The sequence below is a fragment of the Cyanistes caeruleus genome, chromosome 5 (assembly GCF_971803275.1).
Source record: "Cyanistes caeruleus chromosome 5, bCyaCae1.hap1.1, whole genome shotgun sequence".
In the NCBI taxonomy this organism is placed as follows: Eukaryota; Metazoa; Chordata; class Aves; order Passeriformes; family Paridae; genus Cyanistes; species Cyanistes caeruleus.
In genome coordinates this window covers 29804457-29825474 of record NC_141705.1, presented here as the reverse complement: position 1 = coordinate 29825474, position 21018 = coordinate 29804457, and the positions used below count along the sequence as shown (strand labels likewise).

Sequence of the window (21018 nt, the reverse complement as noted above, 5' to 3'; positions counted from 1 at the left end):
CTGCAATGAATCAAGCTGCACTAAAAAGAATTAAACCGTTCTAAACATGAGCCAGCAGTGTGTCCACATGGCCAAGAAGGGCAATCAGGAACAGTGTGGCCAGAAAGACCAGGGAAGTGATTCTTCCCCTGTACTTGGCACATGGTAGGCCGCACCTTGAGTGCTGGGTCCAGTGCTGGGCCCCTCAAATTAGGAAGGACATTGAGATGCTGGAGCATGCCCAAAAGAGGGCAACAAGGCTGGTGAAGGGTCTAGAACACAAGTCCTATGAGGAGTGGCTGAGGGAGCTGGGGTTGTTTAGCCTGGAGGGGTTTTAGGGTAAACTGAATTACTCCCTACAGCTGCCTGGGTGTAGCCAGGTGGAGGTGGAAGTCAGCCTCATCTCCCAGGCAACCAGTGACAAGACATGAGGACAATCTTAAGCTGCGTCAGGGAAGGTTTAGGCTGGGCATTAGGAAGAAGTTCTTCACAGAGTGACTGAGCATTGGAATGGGCTGTCCAGGGAGACAGGTGGAGTCACCATCCCTGGAGGCATTTAAGAAAAGACTGGATGGGGCACCCAGTGCCATGGTCTCATTGGCAAAGTGGTGTCAGATCATAAGTTAGACTCAATCTTCAAGGTCTTTTCCAACCCAGTTGATTATGTGATTCTCACCAATGCAAACTTGCATTCTGCTTCTATATAGGGACAGATAAATGAAATTACTGTCTGTTTTGGAAATGTATTACTTTACTACGCTATAAAATGGGTATCGATGAAAAAAAAATTACTCTGATCACTTGGCATTTTCCATACATTTTCTTCTCTTTAGATGATTCTTTTCCCCACTGGTAGAACAGGAGAGACTAAATATGCTGGGAAAATCCATAAAACTGGCAGGCTGCTAAATAACAGTCACTTTTCAAGTCAAGAAATTAATTTCCTGCTCTGTTAAATCATCACATTCAGTGTTCAGATGAAGTCAGGAAACTGCCCCCAACACTGACATCCCACTGAACAACAGAAGCACCCATTGATTAATATAGAACAACTTGTGCTCTTACTTTTCAGTCCTGCTCTGCTGTGGAGTACAGTGGGCTTCTGACCCTTCACTTTTAACAGATGCAGCAACAGTAGATATTGTTTCTGCAAGCTCTCTCCTTCTCTGATCTTCAGCCATTAAAGCTTCTAGTTGCTTTCTTCTCTGCCGCAATTCTTCTCTTAAAATCTCATGTCTTCTCATCTCAGACCATAACTGCTTGCAGTAAAATGGAAGAATTAGAATATAATACCAGCATAATTTCCAGAAAGAGTAAGTAATATCCAGATCATTATTAAAGACAATTTCAGGGGAAAAGGTGAAGGAAAACACAAAGATAAGCCAGGCTTCAACACATATTTTCATCATTTTCTCCAGAGATGACCTGACTACAGTATACATCATCAAATGTTCACAGTAAAAGTTGAAAATTAATTCAACTTTCATATTAATATTTGGTAACAAGTGATATATATATATATAAAATATGATTTATTTGTGAGAAAATTTCTAGTCAGTTCAAGTCAGTATTTCATTTTTTCCAAATATAACATGCTTTGTTAAAATACCTACTACTCCAATCCAGGCCAGCTACTTAAAATGTGTTCAAGCCACTTGAAACTTCTTTCTAAACCCTTTTTAAGCCACTGTATATCAAGTATGAAATACCTCATTGCCTACTGGCACAGATTCATCACACTCAAATAAAGGCTTGCCAGCTGTGTTACACTCATTCATGGATGGAGCTGATGTTGCTTGAGAAGTCTGTCTATTTGTTGGGCAGTTACCCAGACCAGCTGACAACTGAAAGAGAAGCAAAATGGCAAAACAGAGTATAATACCTTTCTAAAACTTACCAGCAGTTAAATCCCAACACCGTTAAGGCTTTGTGAGCCAAGAAATTCAGTATCTTGGGAACAGGACTCTTGAATCAAGACTAAATATTTACTTCAAAACTTACCTAGAAATCAACAAAACTTAATTTATGTATTATTAGTTAATGTTCTAGATACACACTATTGATAATTTACTGCTCACTTCATAGAAAGAGCATGCAAAACAGTAAGGTTCTTAGAGAGTTAAAATGTAATGAAGTGTTGATCATGCTTACAAGACACAGCATTGTTCCAAAATACCAATTAATGACTACAAAGAGAAGTAAACAAACCGTGACTGACAAATTTCTGGCTAAAAATAAGACAGAAGGTTCTGTATCTTTGAAGACTCTATCAAGTCTTTTTTAGACAAACTGCAGTGAAATTAAGATACACTAACCACTGAACAAGAACCACTGAAAAGTAAATAACATAAGCAGACTATGTTTAAAGCAGACTCTAAGTTTAAAAGTCCACCTGCTTACACTATACAAGTACTACCAATTTTAAGTTTTATCCACTTTTCATAAGGAAAAAATGGTGAGCAGGATACTTTATGGTTTTTTGCTCAACACCTTAAGACAGCAAAGAAATACTTTCTACCTACTTGAAGGTCAGGACAAGCTTTCTGTAACACTTGAATTTTTTCCTGAATTTCAATCAGTTTTCTTCTTTCTTCTTGTAACTGCTTAAGCTCCCGTTGCTGCTGCTGAAGTTTAGCTTCATAGAACTTCTCCCTGTGTGAGTTATCCACATGTTACTTGGCAAGAAGTTGCCTGAAGCACAGCTCTACCATCCTCTGACAAAAGCTTACCTTGCTTTTTCATTTAGTCGTACATCTTTCTTTAACTTGTTGGAACTTGCTCGGACATTGTTTGGTTGTTGTTTTGTCTCTTCCATCTCACACAATAAGTCACCAATATTAGACGCATTCGCAATTGTTCCTTGAGGTTCTGGATCATCATCCTAAAAGGATGTCAGAAAGGCCATTAGATTTGTATCAAGTTGATACAAAAAAAAAAAAAAGTAACAAATCTAGTTTGTTAAGGTTGTCTAGTTTGATTTTTTTCAAAACTAATCACTCTGAATAGCTTTACCTTTAGTCCAAATCAAGATGGCATCATGACTTTAAAATAAATTGAGTTAGTAAGAGAATTTGAAGTTATTTAGCTCAACCTCAACTACTGAAACTTCCACTATAAATGTAAATAACGTGTCTCATTGTGGAAGCATAAACTACTTGCCTGTAACTCAGTGGACAGAAACATACAAGCATATGAAGGAAGTGGAGGTGCAAGGAGGAACAGAAGAAGACTGAGGTGAACAAGACTGCTTATTTACTGCAGTCAGTGAAGATAAGTATTAAGAACTTAGTAACAAAACTACTCTTGAAAACTAAATCTAAAATATTTTGGAGGAAGTCCTCCTGGTTTTCTATTTAGTTTTTCTTTTTTTTTTACATCATTTCTGTATTTTCAGTTCTCAAATTGAAAATATGAAAGCTATAGCCACTGCTGCTTTTATTTTCCAATGTGTCTTAATAAAGACTCTGCTGAACAGGAGAGATCACTGGTGACCAAGAATGACACACCTCACAGACCTACTGTATCTTTGCTGAGTACATACACATAACAAGCCTTGGAAATATGATGATTAAAGACATGCCATTAGTTATGTTATTTATTAAGGAAGCTGCTGAATCATCTCTAATTCCGATTTAAAGCACTGCACAATTAGCATCTCTATAGTGATGATAAAAAACAACACTGATTAAAATGCTGAGAAGTTCCTGATAGGAGTATTATCTTGAAATAACAATATTGTGTTTGTACTGTTGCTATTTTCAAACACAGTTTCCAACTGAGCTTGATTTTTAAGTTCTCACATAAAGCCTTTTCATTTCTGGTACACCTATGTGTGTTCAGTATGCAGACATTACAGTACATGGTGCTCAAATGTGAGCTTTTGAAGGGACATTAGATCCATGAAGTTGTACTGCTAACATCACTAAATTAACGTGAGATATTGCAAATAAAAACACTTCCAACTTATAGCTGACCCTCAAAGATTTTAATGAAAAGTTTGAAATTGATTGAACATCGTAAAGCCTAGGGTTCAAAAAACATAAACATGTTGAATGTTCAGTATAATCTTAAAAACATCTAAATTTAAAAAATATCTCGTATTTTAAAAATTAATACTGATCAACTTCTTGATTTGCATTTTTTAATCCAGTGCTAAGGTAAAATATTAAGACCACCATTCTCTTAGGCTAGCATCCTCCAAGAAAATCCCTGAATTGAACTTCCGAAGTAGCACCCTTGAATTCAGAAAAATCAAACAATATCTCTTCTTCCCTAGCCTAAAAATAAGCATTTTAAATGTTGCATTAAGCAGCTTTTCCACTATCAGAAGTTACACTTTACATGAAATAATGAACACTAGATTGATATTTACAGCATACCTGCACCATAGCAGCAAGGTTTTGTAACTGTCTAAGTTTCTGTTTTGCAGCTATAAGCCTATTGATCTTCTGCTCAAACTCAGCATCTCCAGCAACATCACCCAGGCTGCTTCTGTGACTAGAAATGGAATCTTCACTAACTCGATTTTCTTCCACTTCATCATCTTCACCTTGGGGTAGGTCGAGGTGTTTGTCTTTCTCCCTATTATGACAGTCTGGAAACAGGGAGAGGAGGAAACAAAACAATACCAAAGACACATTATTGAACTTCTGAAGTCCACTGTAATTAATGGACATTTGAAAAATATAAGCTTGATGATCAGACTCTCAAATATTCTGCTCATCATACAAAGATCTCTCAAACTCCATGTAGCTTATTTGAACTAAGACGTAAAATTATTGGAAGATTTTAGAACATACCTAAGGCAGAAGACATTTTTAGAGTCCTTATATTAGCAGCAGATCGGTTGTTTATTTCACAGTCTGTATTAAGATGTCTTCCATCTCTGTTATTAGCTCCACACTGTACATTTGAGTTGCTATTTATTTCACTCCAACTACTGATTCCTTGAGGGTTTCTAGGTAAAATAATTTACTCATGTTAACTTTTTAAAAACTGGTATGCATACAATTTTACTTCAGCCTTTTTCTACCTAGCGTTTTTAGGAATGGATGTTGTTACCCCTCCACCTAAAAAAAATCTCAACAAAACCCCCAAACCAACTCCACCCCATATAAAATCAGTCCAGACATTGGGAGTTTTTCCATATCCATCTTTCCAACAGATTACCTTTTTTAAAATCAAAAAAAAATCAAAAAAAATAAAATCAAAGCAGCTTTAAATTATCCTCTGCAACAATACATTAGGCCTTACAGGCATATGTCTGTTATAAAAGCTTTATACGTTGCATAGCTAAGTGACTGTTCTATCGAGTTTCTACGGAGTGAAGATTTTTAATGCACACAGGTGCCAGACTATAGCTGTAAATGCCTCTGTAAACTGAAGGGATTTTTACTCCAATTCTCTAGTATGAGACTGTAATCTTCTAGTGAAATTCCATACATGTAATTCACTACTTAAACCCAAAGCAATCACGGGTTTTTGAAGTCTCATAGTGATTCTGTAAATGTTCATGCTAATCTAAATAAATAACACACCAAGGATTAGACAATTATTAAACATCCATGTAACAGTTACCTCAAATTAAAAAATTTGTCATTTTGTTAGTGTAATAAGCACTTGAGTAGTAAGTGTAATAAGAACTAAGTTACTTCTGGTTGACTCAAATAATGTATTGCAGATTTCTTGAAACAACAACTCAGCTACAAAGATTTTGGATAACAAAAAATACAATAACCTAATATTTGTAACAGGCTGTGGATCCTCATGTTCAGAATCACTTTCTGATTCTTCTGTTTCTTCCTCCTCCTTAGTGTTTTCATTCACAGCATCTGTCATCATATCAGATGTCTGCTCATAGTAGTGAACTAACTCACGTAACTCATTCAGCCTCTTACGAACCTCATTTAGCTTCCTGAGGAGGAAAAAAAGAGTATTTCATCTGTTTTGCTGTATTAAGCCAATCTATGTAGTTAAAAACAATATATATACTTTGAAGTTCTTAAGAGCTTAGTGCCAGTTTCCAAGCTATAAGAACTTTCAACTTCAACCTCTGAATTCAGTTAACAGTATTAGATTGTTTACTATGTAGTCTGTAATACTATATTAGGTAGATCAAAAAATGGAAGTAGTTACTTAAAACAAAACTTATTAAAAAAGTAATGGTCCAAATCACTAAAGCAAATGGTGAAAAAAAAAATTAAAGAACGTTTACTGAAGTTTTTCTGTTGGATTTAGATTTTCATCCTCTTCACTCTCATTTTGAGAAACCAGGGAATCAGGAGGATAGGGAGCAGGTGCCAGACTATTTGATTCACCGTTGACAACAGTTACTATGCCTACAGGACCAGAAGCAGCTGAAGTTGTACTTCTTTGATCAACACTCCTTTGAGGAGAACCTGAAGCAGGAAAAACTACAGAAAAGAAATACAGCTTATGTGAACAATTCGTAATAAGGAATCTGCTTAACTGAATTTTATTAAAATAATGACAGAAAATATTACCAATAGACAAAACAGCAGTTAGTAACTTCTTCCCTTAGCGAAACAAAAGCTTTTTTCTTAAGTTTCATTGGATGCAATGTCAATAGGCAGTGTGCAATAAGGTAGCTTTTGTAAACAAGATTTCAGTTATTCCCTTTTAGCTTTATCAAATGTTAGAAGCAGAAGTTTTCATGATGTGAATCTGCCCATAGAGATTTTTTATGGTTTACTTAAGGCTGCACTGCTTTTTTCTAAAAACTTACCATTTTATAATTTCGCTTAAAATAAAAACCCTAGCAAATTTTTCAGTTCTGCTAAACTCTGCTGTCCATTTGCTGTAAAAAAATCTGGATGTTTGCTTCTTCCAACTATGTGAAATCATATCTAAGTATGTTAATATTATGTGCATTAAATACATATGGAAAAATTGAGGTATAGTAACGTAACTATTAAATCAGCATGTCCTTCAAGTGCATGCTTCAAGGCCTCATTTCTCAATGCTAACCAGAATATGCTGTGTTCACCCCTCAGAAGTTTCCAGCTACAGGACAAACTTCAGTACAAATGCATTGCCAGAACCAACAAAGAGCTGCAAGTGGATAGGTCTGCATCAATAAGCAGAGCACAAAGCCATTAAGAGGAAAGGCCAAAGCTCTAATCCAGTCAGACAGGTAAGGCCTTCTAGAATGGCCCGTGACTGAAATCCCTGCCAGCCTGAAGGACTTTTGACAGAGAAGGAGCAAAGCCATACTGCCATAAAGCACTAACACATCAAGCGCCAAGTACACAAATGCAGAAGTACTATGATAAAAACACACAAAGCTCAACTTCATATGGCACTTTTTTTCACAAGCTAGATGTGTCAAAGACAAGCCGTGAAGAAAAAGACCCATCACATCCTCACATTAGTCAACTTCAGTGTTGTAAACCAAAGTGCTAATAGACACTCATCATCATCACTTGTACAGTTCTTCATTACGGCAGAAACTTATACAGCATTAAAAACCATTTACATTAACATTGCCCCAGCACAGCTTTGATTACCAACATTTCACTGACCAATTGCAATCTGAAAGTTAATGTTACAAACATTCACATTAAAAACATTGTATTCATGAAAAAAAAAAATATAATTCTGCCTATATAAACTTACAGGAAGAGTTATTTAGATGCTGGTCACGAAGTGTATGAAGTTCTCCTAATAGTTTGTCCATTTTTTGCTTTTTACCCTGCAACATTCGCATCTTGTTAAAAAGATGTGCCTTCTCATCTGACTGGTGTTCAGACACTGAAGAATTTCTACTTTGTGAAATCTCTCTGGTAAGTGAAAGGCTTTCTGCTTGCCTTCTATTGTCGGGCACAGACTGTGTCTAAAAAGAGTAATTCTATTTTATTCAGAGCACTACCAAAAAAAGTAAATAAATTTTAAGAAACAAATAGCTTTCTTATGGGCCTTCTGTACACAACACCAGAATCAACACCAAAACAAAGAACATTATAAAGAGAAATATACTGAAAACATTCTAATGACATCCCAATTAAATACTGAGTTAAGAATTAAATTGCAATAAAGAAGATACTTCTCTAGACTTTCATGGAAACCCATGAGACACAAAGCATAGATCAATCAGCCAATAACCCTCCAAGAATTTTCAAGTTTGCTGAGTTTTCAAGTTTGGGGGGAACTGTAATAACATCACTAGCAAATACACACAGAGCAGGACAAACATTGAACTGCATTGTTAAATAGAATAAAAACTGATAATGGCAAAATCTATACAGTACAATCTCAAAACTGACCTGAGAATCATGAAGTTGGTTGTGAAAGCGTTGAATTAAGTCATTCAATTCTTCATTCAGTTCTGATGTAAGACTTACTCCTGAAACGCTACCTGTAGTTTCTGTTACAACTGGACATATGGAAAAAGGGGAAAATATAAATATTTTTCCACAGTGATGAAATAAAGGCTATTTAAATAAAAATGTGTGGTTTAACAACAACATCAATATACTGACCATCTAAAACTACAGCACATATTTTTAATTTTGTGTCCTTTCCACCAGCTTTACTTTTGAAAGATTACTTCTGCTAATATAAAATACTAACAAGACAACTCAGAGCTGCTTTGTAAAAGACCACACAAAAGGAATTTAGGCTTGTTCTGTGTTTTGCTAAAAAAGGTCTGAGCAAAACAAAAGCAACTAATTTGTCTAACACTGATAGGAACTTATTAGAAATAAAACTGCAATTATTTGCTATCACTAAACTAACAATAGTGCAGGTAATTTGACTTTCTCAAAATAATAAATTAACAGGACACCAAGCTTTCATATTGGTATAAGTTGCAATATTTACATCTGCAAATGGAGTCTTGGAGATTCGTTCGTCTAAATGCTTTATGAGAGAAGCAAATTTGAAAGAAAGCTTTTTTCCCCTGCCTCAAAGTTCATATTCAAACAGTACTAAATATGCAAGTGACAGTTGAAAGACCTAAATAATTCTTATTTCCCCCCAAATACAAACCAACAGTTCATAAGAAAAATCAAGCACAATTATTATTTATTTTCCCCAGAGATTATGACTTCATTACACACATAGTGAAGTTTCACTGTTTTCAAATGTTGAGAACATTTATTGTGCCGCAAGTTGAATTTGAATCTTAATATTGGGTAGACCGATTCTTAGGAGAAAAACCCACTCTTTTAGGATTTTACAGGTAAACCACACTAATTAGCTCTGGGTTTTTAAATGACACATCATCTTATAATATTATATTGTCAACTCTTCAAAAACAGAGGTCTTGCAGTAAAAAAAAAGCCTTTTAAATGTGTATTTCACAATTCCAGCTTTAATCATTCAGTCAGCACGTTAACATGATACAAGAGACACCATCATTCCACATACCAGAATCATCCAGGACAGCAATGGCTTGCTCTGCTTTATGCTGCAAAGCAAGAAGAGCTGCTTGTCTTCCTTGAAGAGCCTTTAATTGCTCCTGCTGTTGTAGCATCCTTTTCAATAAATCATGTTGTTTCTTCAAATTCTCCAACTCCTCTTTAGCTTCCTGTTGAGGATCTCTGGCCTGCAAGAGATATTACAACAGTAATTGCAACATTACCACAACTTCAACTATTTATCTGTTTGAGAACTAGTGAAAGAAGTGACAAAGCAAGCACAACTTGCATATAAATGAACAGCCTGGTTAATGGAAAAAAAAGTAAAAAATTAAACAGCTTCACCTTTCTGATAGTCCTTTATCTTAAAAAAGAAAAAAAAATCAGACACCCAATAGGAAGAAGCCTGTACCACCAAGATGTGCTTATAGCTCCTGAGGGTTTAAGTTTTCTTTACAAAGCAAGTCAGCTGCCCTAATGTGACCCAAAGACTAACCCAAAACTCCCTCTGTCTTTTAAATCATAATGGAGGGTATTAACCTTTAAGACTGCCAAAGGTAAGCAAGATAAGCATTGTATCATAGGGCTATATAAAACAAGATCTCAATTGATTTACTGGGCTAAAATCTCTAAAATTTTCAGCAGAATGTTGTAGGCAGTTTTAGGCAGTAACTCTTTTCTAAGCTATCACGTGTTTAGTTCTGTGTGCTGTATTTATGGCATCGATACTAGAATGTGCCAGATTTGGTGAAATGAATTCCATAACAAAAATGTGCACAGAATCCTCTCTGCATTGTTTTCAAACAATATTCTGAAACAGCTCTGAAAGACTGAAAGCATGCTGAGCAGTTAAAACATATTAAAACTCAGCTACTTTCCTCATCCTATGCTAATTAGGAGCTTGAGATTTGCATCAAAACTTTTACTCAAATTAAGTGTTTTAATAAGACATCCACAGCTAAGATCCTGATCCTATTTGCAGTTGCATTATTGCACTTTTCAGACAAAATCATGAAAAATAACAAGCATTTACAAAGAACATTACTAACTTGAAAGCATAATCTATCCACATAGTATTAAGTATCTAAAGTAAAAAATTCAGTCCAAGTACTCTGCAACAAATGTCAGAATAGAAGCAGGCATCTCATTAACTAGTTCTGGGTACTAAGGAATCCTCAACTTTCCAGCAGAGGAAGCTGAAAACATCCAGAATTCTAAACTCCTCAAAGTGTCACTAAAAGATGCGCTGCAGCTCACACTGATGGTTGTTGTTGAACCCCCACCTTTCATATTAACAGGAGAATAGAGTCAAAATAGATTTCACACTGAAATCAGCACAGGAAGGAACAAGGGGAAGAAAGGGAACAAGGGTATGTGCCTCAGTCTCATTCACCTGTTAAATAATCCAGGCTTTATCTAAAGTACCAGAGTTGCTTGAATTCATGAAAATTGTGTTAACAATTTTTTTCAAACTTAGTTCTACATTTAGACTAGTAAGCTTGACAAAACATACAAATCTTTTATTTTATGGGAAAAAATTATTGAATTTAAGACTTTTTGAAAATCTAATCACAGGAAGGACAACGATATAGAAAAGTTCAAAATGGGTAAAAAAAGACATTTTAGACACTGCACCCCTTGAAATCCTTTCCCCTTCCAACCAAATATTTCTATCAAGAGCTATACAAAAACATTTGTGGAACAAATTAAGGCTTCCAATTTCTAATTTGTTTTCTATATTTGATACTAGTTTAAATTAATTAATAAATTGATAATTAGTTTAAATGTGCATTGGTAGACTATTAGTGTAACCATGACAAGCGTCTGAAAGTCACATTTACACTATATTTTCCCTAGAAGGGAACAAAACTTAGAAGGATGATCTACATAAAATCACAACACCTGCTGTACAGTTACATCAATGCTAATTGTCAATGCTAACAATTCAGAAGAAAAAGTTGTGAAACATTTCTATTCAGAGAAAAAATATTCTAGGCAAAGAAGATTAATTCAGTGAAAAGACAGCTGGATACAGATAAGCAATTCAGTGGGAACATTCACTGTAAGTAACAAATACATTTGAAGCAATTAATAAGGGAGATGGGGGGATGGGGAAGACTAGCCTGTATAAACCCTATTTGAAGCTAAAGTAACATTTTGATGTGTACCTTGGAAAGCAATCCATGATCCTGGCTATTAATCCCACAAGGCCAGATTTCCCTGTCATTCAGAGCAGCTCTCTCACTTTTCCCTTTAGGGCTTGGTGTAACATCAGTGACTGTAACCTGTTCTTGTGAAGCTGAATTCCCTAGTTTGTCCTCAATGCGGGGCCGACAACTCAAACTAAAAGATACCTCCTATATTGAATAGTTTAGTATGTTAGATTTTGAAAATGTGCTCCAACTTAGCATGCATTTTTAAGTTACAAACCTACTTACTTCATCTTGTCAAATAATGAAAACTAGTATCTAAGAATATTTACTAAAAAGTGAAGACATTTTTAGTCATTCTTAGAATTTGCGTAACAATAAAGCTCCATATAGCAATTAACATTATACGACCAGAAGTATGCACTCTGCATGTAAAATATTCAAGCTGCATGTAAAGAGAGCTTAGATGCAAAATTAAGAGCCAAATCAAAAACTTAAGCGCAAATTTTGCAAATATTAAGACAAGTGCAAGTTTACATGGATACTTCTTAAAAAAACATACCTGTCTTTTTCTGCATTTTCCAAATTTAATTTTTTAAGTTAAAAGTGCATCTTCCATGTCTATCATTTTATTTCTTTACAGGGATAGAAAGAGTTCTTTTAAAGCTAAAAATAATTACAAAAGCCTCTTAATGTTTTAACTGTGTTATTTCCAAGCAGGTAATTCTCCTTATCCATAGGACATTCAATGTGCTAACTGGCCAGAAAGAGTACTTGCTCACTGGTACCTTTCCTCAGTGTAATAGAACCAAGGACACAAAACTTATGTTATTGAAATGCCTTTATATCTACTACAAGATATGTTTACCATGTAAAAAAAAAAAAAAAAGCTTTTACAAATAGAAAGGAAGATTAGACTGCTTATCTCAGCACTAAATTCAGAACACTTTTTTCTGAAGAAGTGCCCTTCTTTCCAAGAAATGAGAGAAACTTCTGGGTTAGGTCAATACTTCTATCATATCACTAGAAAGATGCTTGGACAATGGCCCACGAATTATACATTTCTAACCCTTCCCTCACCCAACATCCAAAAATTTTCCACACTAACAGAAACAAACATAGAGATGAAAAATTGTATAGAAAGGTATTTCTTCCTATATCAAGTCAGTGAATTCTCTGCCAAAGTTCACATTTAATTCTTCATTGTACTTTGAAGAAGAATAAAGACTTAAAAGACTCTTTACATTGTTGTTGTGACAGAATCATTACTTTTTTTTTTCATATTAAAAAGTCAATCCACACATGCATGGACATGTCCTGAATGGAGTGCTTGGGGATTTACTATTTTTTAATTTGACTGCAGTTCATGACACTATCATAAGACCCATGAAAAAACCCAAAATAAAGCCCTCATTTCTACCTTAATTACTAAAAGGCAGCTTACCGTGGTATCTGAAGCCTCAGACTGCACATCAATGTTTAGCGATGTGCTCTCACCTACAGAACCAGATCCCACAGCTGAATCTATAGTCCGAATATCATCCTCCTCATTTTCTCTAGCCTGAAATATTTCATTGGCACAAATCAAAAGCTATATAAGGGGGCAGTAAAAATAAATTATGGAAGGTACTACATACCAAAATCAACACCCTCAGTAGCACCATCAAAACATAAATGGTCAACTCCTAAAAAAAGCTTACAGTGCAGAAACAAACATATTATGTTCTCAAACTTACAAGCATCTTTTGCAAAAATTTCAGATAGGATTTCTCCTGCTCTTTAAGGTCATCTATAAGGTGTGATAAACGCTCAACATTGGCCGATCTTTCATTTTTCTCTACAAGATCATCCCGCATGGAGCTGGCCTTAGCAATATAGTCGCGAATCTGAACTAGTCTGCTCACAATCTGCAAAGACACTAAAGTTACTGAATGCATTCAGCTACAACTGCAACGTATTCAATGCACAAGACAGTGATAGCAACAGCAAAAGAGTAATGAAAGGGGGACATGTTAGTATTTTCACTCCTATGAGTGACTTCATTCTCCCACAAGTGGTTAAAAATCAGCCTTTGTAAGGATAGATTTGTGCATGCGGGAAGTTGCAAGGCTGAAGCACGGGGCTTCTGGTAAACACATGCTAAAACACAACTGAGCTCATCAAGCATAGGAAAATTATCAACTGTGAGAGCACTTTCTGAAACCACGTAAAAGAGAACCAATCTCTAAAATGAAAATTATCATTACTTCTGTTATCAACAAGCAGATTTCTAAAGAACAGTAGATAATTAACTTTGGGTTTAGATTTTCTCCAAATTTCAGAAGAGTAGGAAGTTAAATATTCCCAATAAAGATTTATACTCTGAAGAAATTTAGAAAGCAGCCCTGAAGATTAAGAGACAATATTTTGTAGACTTTATAGACTGTGTAAATACCTGGCTACTATCCATCGCTTGTTCTTGCCTTCCATCTTCTTGAGCAGACACTTGACAATTTGGCAAGAAATCCTTGCTCAGAGCAGCTCCAAAGTCTTTACATTGTGCTGATACCCCACCTTCCTTTTTTTGGGAACCTGAGGCAGGATCTTTGCTTTTGTTAGTGTTAATCTGCAGTGACAGGAAGTTGAATGGTTTTTTGTTTTCATTAAGTTGACGTTTGTTATTAGCAGCCGTTGCCCTGCCTTGAGAATCACTTCCAATGCTTCTCTATACACAAACAAAACAAAGAACAATTACTTTATTTTTTCATCCAGTATGTTCTCAACACTGCTTTGTTTCCCTCCTTGTATTACTATTTCTACAGTATTATGAGACTGATTTTAAAGTTACCTAATCAGTCACCAATTGGCCAAAAGCTGAAGACAGTGCCTTCAGTGGTAAAAAAAATTATTTTTTTACCATGAACTTTTCAGAAAGCAAATCCATCCTCCCAGGACAACAAGAAGCAAAAATGTTCCGTAGTTTCTCAGAATTTAGCTCCTCATTTTTGCTGTGACCTCAACCTTTACTGTAGTGAAATGTCCAGGTACATTTGAGAAAAGAATAGTAATAAAAGAGCAACATATTCCTATGCAGAATATAGTACCTCAGAAATTCAGCTTTTCTTTAAAACCCTGTGAATAGCAATGGTTTGTCTTAACATACATTTGAGGAGGAAGTTATGCCCAGCCTTTAAACTGTAAGTCAACACAGTGAATCACACTGGAAAGAATCTTCACAAACGGAGAAATTAGCAACAACCTTTGGTAAAAATGAACTAGCCTCTGTTCTGAAATTGTTAACACAAATTTATGCCTTGTTCAATAATTAATCCCTCATACTTTTCCTTTGTTTTGGACAAGGGAAGGACGAATGCGCTGTATTTCCTGAAAAGTAGTCATGGCACATGAATTTGTGCCATAAAATTCTCTACTCTACTGAGGAGCAGTTTTTAATGATACTCTTCGGCTTAATCCACAAGGGTAACAATGTTCAGAACCACAAAGTGGCAGCTCAAGAACAGACTTTCAAAATAAGGTAACAGCTATTTTCAAGTAGCACACAAGTCCGATGAGTAAGAAACACTGCTCCTAGGACACAGTAATTTGTTAATGGCTGAGAGCAAGAAAGTGAAGACAGCTGGCACACAAACAGAGGAAAGCCGTGGTCCTGAACTTTCCCTTGCTTTCTGAAGTTCAAAACCAGAATTTTGATTTGCTTGTCATGATGCCTATAAGGTTTTTCACCTTGATCACTTATGATTCTTTACTCATCTGTCACTTTATAAGGAGTTTACCGAATACACTTTGGAGTCACATCTCTAGTAGGAACAAGTAATCATACAAACCTGATCCAAATCACTGAAGTTTATTCTTTGTTTAAGCCTTTCTAGTTCAGCCTGCTCTGGAACAGACATCTGAGTCATGTATCGAGCATGAGGAAAGCTATGAGAAGTTCTGGTCTTCCGTCGTTCCATTCCAGGTGAAGATTCTGGAGATATGTCATTAGTAAGTCTTGTTTCACCTTCCCCACTAAGCTTTTTCTTGTTTTTTTCTGAAGATCTATTTGCTTTCTTCTGTTGACCTCCCCAGTCCTTAAGGGGAAGGAGAACAAAAAATCGTACTTGTTATCCACACAGACAAAAAGCAAATGTTTGCATTCAGTGAGAGAGTTTACCTCCATTTTAGAAGTGAAAATGGCAAGCCACATTGAAATATGCACCAAGTTTCCTAGAGCAAACTTCACTTAACAAAATAAAATTTTCTCCACTGCATAATTAAAAATAGTTAGTCAGGAAATTTTAAATCCATTTTATCATAAATGCATTCCATTCATTTCAAATGAAGGTCAAGTTGTATTTTTCTTCTTTGCTGGGGGCTCTTTCACTTTCAGGAGTTCAGAACTTTTAAAATTATAGCTTTCACTTTCATGTCACCTACAATGCTTTTGTGTCTAGTTACTTTATTTACTCAAAATGCTTGCCACAGATATCTCTAGACCTCACAATCTCTGAATTATACCCACTGCTTGCTTACATCTACCTCAAGTTTTCCAGGTAAAGCTGTACTGGATGCAAAGCCCTGCATGATGAGGGAACTCTAGCTAATGTACAGCACCTAATGGCAATAGAAAGAAAAGACTAATTTTACCGTGTTGTTCAGCCGGTCGTCAAGGCTCTCATTGCTCCAGCTGGGCAAGTCCTGATCATTCATGCCTTCTTCAAAGGGACCACCTCCTGTTGCCATGACAAGCGATCAATAAAAGCAATCTATGAGAAGGAGCTGAAAGAAATGTGCTGTATTAAAATCAAGTCTACATAGACTATTTTAAAGATTCATGATCTGAAAAGACAACTACATATTCATTATAAGATGCAAACACAAAGCTGTTTAGGAAACTAAACTCCCCATTTCCTACCCTGTGTGACTAGAAATGTATCAATGAGAAGAACACAGATGAAAAAATAAAGAAATAGTAGTTGTGGTTTTGAGGTTTTTTAACCTGATCTATGAAAGAAAGTTTGGGGTGCTTTTTTTTGAGACTTTCAATTTTCCTCACTTTAAAACAAACTATACAGTGCTCAGAAAGGCTGCTTTGTATTTCAGAAAGCCTATACTTGCAGGCCCAAGGTGACGTCTGTTCAATACAATAAGTGACTTTGGAGACCCAGTATGTCAAACTTTCACATTCATTTTAATACTGAGATGATAACAGAGTACTTAATTCTTAAAACTTATTCACTTTAATACTGAGATGATAACAGAATGGCATACTTGAAAAAATACAAGGAAAACAGACGTCAGTAAAAGGATTTTTACTTTCATTACCAAGCATTACGCTATTTAAGTAGTGAATGACTTGCCACTTACATTATACTTTCTACCAAAATCAAACAAAATAATGTGGGTTTCATAGAGCTTTGCTGCTCTCCATCAATGTCACTGTGCAATATAAAGAAACTTAAATGTTTCATTTAAGTTTAAAAGTTTTCATTTTCACTTCTTGTTTTGACATTAGAAATAAAAAAAATTGTAAAAGTTGAAAGACCAGAAAAAGTATTCCTTTATGAGAGTAACATTAGATTAGCTTGTTGTATTAGCTAATATACCTATCTTGCTTAGGTATAGGATTCAATCGAAATCATACAGTACAGCCCTCTCAGCAGGCACACCTGCACAAAGCAGTATTCCTATGCAAACATAGCCTATCACTAAATCATAAAGGAAATGGGATCTATGAGGCACGCTCCTCAGACCATAACCACATCTCCACTCAGCAGCCCAGGTCACGATAACGCCGTTAGGAGTCATTCTGCTTCTGCATCTCACAACCACGATCATAAGATATGAAGAACAGGTGTAAGTGTCTGCTACTTTGGGAACTTTCCCCTTCTGTCCCTGCACAAGAACTCATACTACCTTCTTCATTCCAAAAGAAGTGCCCATTAGGCCATGCAACTAGAGGCTACCACCTATGAACTAGATGGCCAACAAATAACACCAGAATTAAAGAAAAACAAACAAACAAACAAAAAGAGACACATTAAGAACAAGATAAACTTCCTGATGTGCCTAATTTTATGACTATACAAAACCTGTATGTTTCTTCTGTGCAACTTTCAGGTAATCTGTCTAATTCAGTTAGAAAATTAGAACACAATGCCCTTTCACATTTTATTTTCATGTATAAATACAAGCATACTATAAAAAGCTCACAGGGAACCTCATGCTAAAATTTACAAGCGTTCAAAACAAATGCACAATTATCAGTTTAAAAATAGTCACTATTTTAAACAACTTTCTTCAGTTACAGATAAACTGTTCATCTTTGTAGATGCAAGACCAAACAGACACTGTATCCTGACCTATGTCACTGAGCATAATGAGGAAGATTAGAGGCCATCTGGGTTTACAGTCCAATTCTGTAAGCCCTTTCCTCATCATCATGTTATATAATTCTATCAAAACCATAGCAAAAGTAGTTTTTCTCTACCTTCCACTGCAAAAAGAAGTGGCGGTATTCATCTTTATATAATACAAGTATTACAATACTCACATTCATTTATTTTGAAACTTTCACAAAACCTGTCTCAACTATCTTTGCTGTAGGAGACTCTCATTACCTCTGAAGTAAATTCACTGCTCCAGATGGAATATTCTGAATAACAGGACTCTCAAACAAGGAGACTGGGCATACACCAACACGCCCTGATGATTTTGGGGCTAAAAAATAACAGTATCTTCATTATTTCCACAAAGTGGACTTTAGAGTGCTCTAACAGAACTGTGCCCCTCCCAAAAAGAAAGTTTCTAAACATTCCTATTATAGTCTTTGATACCTCCAAATGAACTATAATCAAGTTTAAGATCAGATAGCTCTGATGGTATTTTACCTCTTTAACTCAGTTGAAAAACACAAAGAGGTTCAGCTACGTTTTTTCTTCCTTCACATGAAGCTGTGCTTTCCACCTCCACATACACCTTTCACATTTTGCATTTTTATTTTGATTTTATTTTACCAGCTATTTCTATAAAAAATCCTATTCTAAAAGCTTTTCTATCTTCCCATTATCTACCTGTCTATCTACAGTAACCCATTGCCAGTTTCAGGTTATTGCAAGTCATAGGATCTGTTATAAAAGCTTCTGAGCATGTGCCTACTGCCTCATAACATTTATCAGGGATTTGAGAAAAAAAAAGAAGACTTTCAAGTCTACCTTCTACATAAATACTAACTTCAGCTAACATGTAGGGATTACAGGCAAAACATGTTAGAGTCAAAACATCCTACACATGTAATAGCAGTATGTAGATTGCACAGAAGAAACACTATTTAACATGCAAACAAAACAAAGCCACGTACTTCAAAAGGCTTCTTTTTCTACAGTAAAGATGCTCTTGAGATTTTTTCCTATAGTGTTAATGTGAATGCAAAAGCTCTCTAGAGCACCTAATATTGCAAAGAGAAAACTTTTGACAATTAAAAAAAACCCTACACGTTACACAGAAAGTCACAAAAAGCCATCACAACACCATAAATGCTTAAAATAAGGCCAAACATTTCTTTTTAAGTTTAATAATGCCCTCACTGGGCATTAACTCCTTAAAAGCAAACCATCAGCACACAGGAGCAGTCAACAGAGCAAATTCTCTCCAGCCGCACCGGACACCGCTCACACGAGCCGCACACTCACACACCTTGGCTAGGGGCGGTGTGCCCGGCACTTCCAGCTTCCAGAGCCGGGGCCTTCCCAGATCCCGACCGACTCCGATACCACAGCGGGCGCCAAGCCCAGGCCCAGCGGGTCTCGTCGTCGCCAACGGGGCCGGCGGAGAGAGCGATGGCCCGGAGGAGAGAGCGATGGCCCGGCGGCTCTGCCGGCCGCGCCGCTCGCTGCCTGAGGCGGGCGAGGCGCTCCCGGCCCGGGGGCGGCGGGCGCAGATCCCGCTCCCTCCCGGCGCCAAACCCCGGGCGCCGCGGGGTGCGTGGGTAGGCGGGCTCTGCTCAAGGCGCCTCCACTGCCGCGAACGCGGCGGCGTCTCCTTGGAGAGCGGATAACGCGCCCTGCCCTGTGTGAGGGGCGCGGCCCGCACAGCCCGCTGCCACCGCACGGTTTCCCCGCCGTCCCGGACCTGCCTCCGAGCCCGCTGCCTGCTCCGAGCCCCAACCCTCGCGGGCCGCCGTCCTGCCCCACCGCACCAGCGCGGCCCAGCCGCCAACAGGGGAAAGGGATGGGGAAGGGGCAGCACGCCGCGCGAGGGGCAGGAGAAGGCGGCTCACCCCGCGCAGGAGGGGAGGTCACCCGTTCTGGCTCCTCCTCCACCGTCGGCCGCCACGCGCGGGACCCGGGCTGCCCGGACGAACGTTTCGCCTTCGGGCAGTGGAGGAGCGGCGCGGCTTCGCTTCGCGCGACGCGGCGGGACAGGGCTGGTCAAGGTGCTCACGGCGCTCCTGCCTCAGCCACCGCCGCCATCTTGGCCGCCACTCCGCCGGCGGCGCGGGGGGCGGTCCCTGGCGGAGGGATACAGACACAGACAGACAGACAGACAGACACACACTCACCGTTACTTGGTAACCTCCGTCCGCTCAGGCCCTTCCGCACTGCGCGCGCCCCGCCTGACCCAGACAGTGAGGCGCCCGAGGATCCCCGCGCAACCGCCGGGGCGGTCGGGAGAGGAGCGGTGGGCGAAGAAACTCCAACTCCCAGCGTGCATTGTGCGGGAAGCGCGGCGACCCCCGGGCCGGCGGCTATGCCCCCTGGGAGTGGTAGTTTTCCACTCAGGGCTCGGCTCCGCCCTGTGACCGGATTGGGGTGCACCCAGCGATGTTGTACGGCCGGCGGGGAGTTGCTGAGCGTGTTTTTTATTACAAAATAAAATACGAAAACGGCGGTGAACTCTGTCAATGCTTTTTCCTGATTGGAAGACGAGTAAAATCACGTCGAAACCCTAAGGGTGCACAAGGATCAGCTCTTACTCTCGTTCGGAGCAGTATCGACTACCCTGTTCCTGTCAGCCTTCGGCGTGTTTTGCTCCTTGATTTGTGGCACGGAGTTCACTCATCTAGGTTCTTTATACTTTCCTTTGGGGGGAAAAAAATAAATAGAGGGTTTTTAATTTAAAAACAATAGCTGTACATAAAAGCCTGTGTGCTGTGCTTGGTATGTAACCGAAGCTGTTATTAGAAACACAGGATATGCTGAGTAGGAAGCAACCCTGGTCCTGCACAGGACACCCCAAGAGCCACACCATGGACCTGACAGTGTTGTCCAAACTCTTCTTGAACTCTGTCAGGCTGGTGCTGTGACCACTTCCCTGGGGAGCCTGTGCTCAACCACCCTCTGGATAAAACACTTTTCCAAACCTAAACCTCCCCTGGTGCAACCTCAGGCCATTCCAGTCACTGGTCACCACAGGGAAGAGATCAGTGCCTGCCCTCTTTTTCCCCTCAGGAGGAAGCTGTTAGTCCTTCAGGGGACTGGGCTTGGATAACACACTCAGGATTTCTATTTCAGTGAACCTCGTATCATTTCTAT

General features: G+C 38.1%; 1 protein-coding gene across 50 annotated transcripts in view; it reads right to left on the bottom strand.

Moving 5' to 3' along the window:
* Nucleotides 1-20241, bottom strand: part of PCM1 (pericentriolar material 1) — a 38187-nt gene extending 17946 nt beyond the window's left edge. For 8 of the 50 annotated variants that reach the window (XM_086888805.1, XM_086888818.1, XM_086888811.1 and 5 more), the window contains exons 1-18: nucleotides 19764-20027; nucleotides 16133-16264; nucleotides 15331-15576; nucleotides 13941-14210; nucleotides 13243-13413; nucleotides 12951-13067; nucleotides 11525-11713; nucleotides 9367-9544; nucleotides 8262-8371; nucleotides 7615-7831; nucleotides 6194-6392; nucleotides 5717-5893; nucleotides 4779-4936; nucleotides 4359-4573; nucleotides 2709-2860; nucleotides 2502-2631; nucleotides 1689-1823; nucleotides 1045-1238 (exon numbers count right to left, since the gene is read on the bottom strand). In XM_086888805.1, coding sequence (XP_086744931.1) covers nucleotides 1045-1238; nucleotides 1689-1823; nucleotides 2502-2631; nucleotides 2709-2860; nucleotides 4359-4573; nucleotides 4779-4936; nucleotides 5717-5893; nucleotides 6194-6392; nucleotides 7615-7831; nucleotides 8262-8371; nucleotides 9367-9544; nucleotides 11525-11713; nucleotides 12951-13067; nucleotides 13243-13413; nucleotides 13941-14210; nucleotides 15331-15576; nucleotides 16133-16228 — 2954 coding nt within the window. In that variant the 5' untranslated portion in view covers nucleotides 16229-16264; nucleotides 19764-20027. Of the gene's footprint in view, nucleotides 1-1044; nucleotides 1239-1688; nucleotides 1824-2501; nucleotides 2632-2708; nucleotides 2861-4358; nucleotides 4574-4778; nucleotides 4937-5716; nucleotides 5894-6193; nucleotides 6393-7614; nucleotides 7832-8261; nucleotides 8372-9366; nucleotides 9545-11524; nucleotides 11714-12950; nucleotides 13068-13242; nucleotides 13414-13940; nucleotides 14211-15330; nucleotides 15577-16132; nucleotides 16265-19763 lie in introns of all 50 variants that reach the window. The other 42 variants (XM_086888826.1, XM_086888834.1, XM_086888838.1 and 39 more) reach the window with 15 other exon arrangements.
* Between the last annotated feature and the right edge of the window lie 777 nt (nucleotides 20242-21018).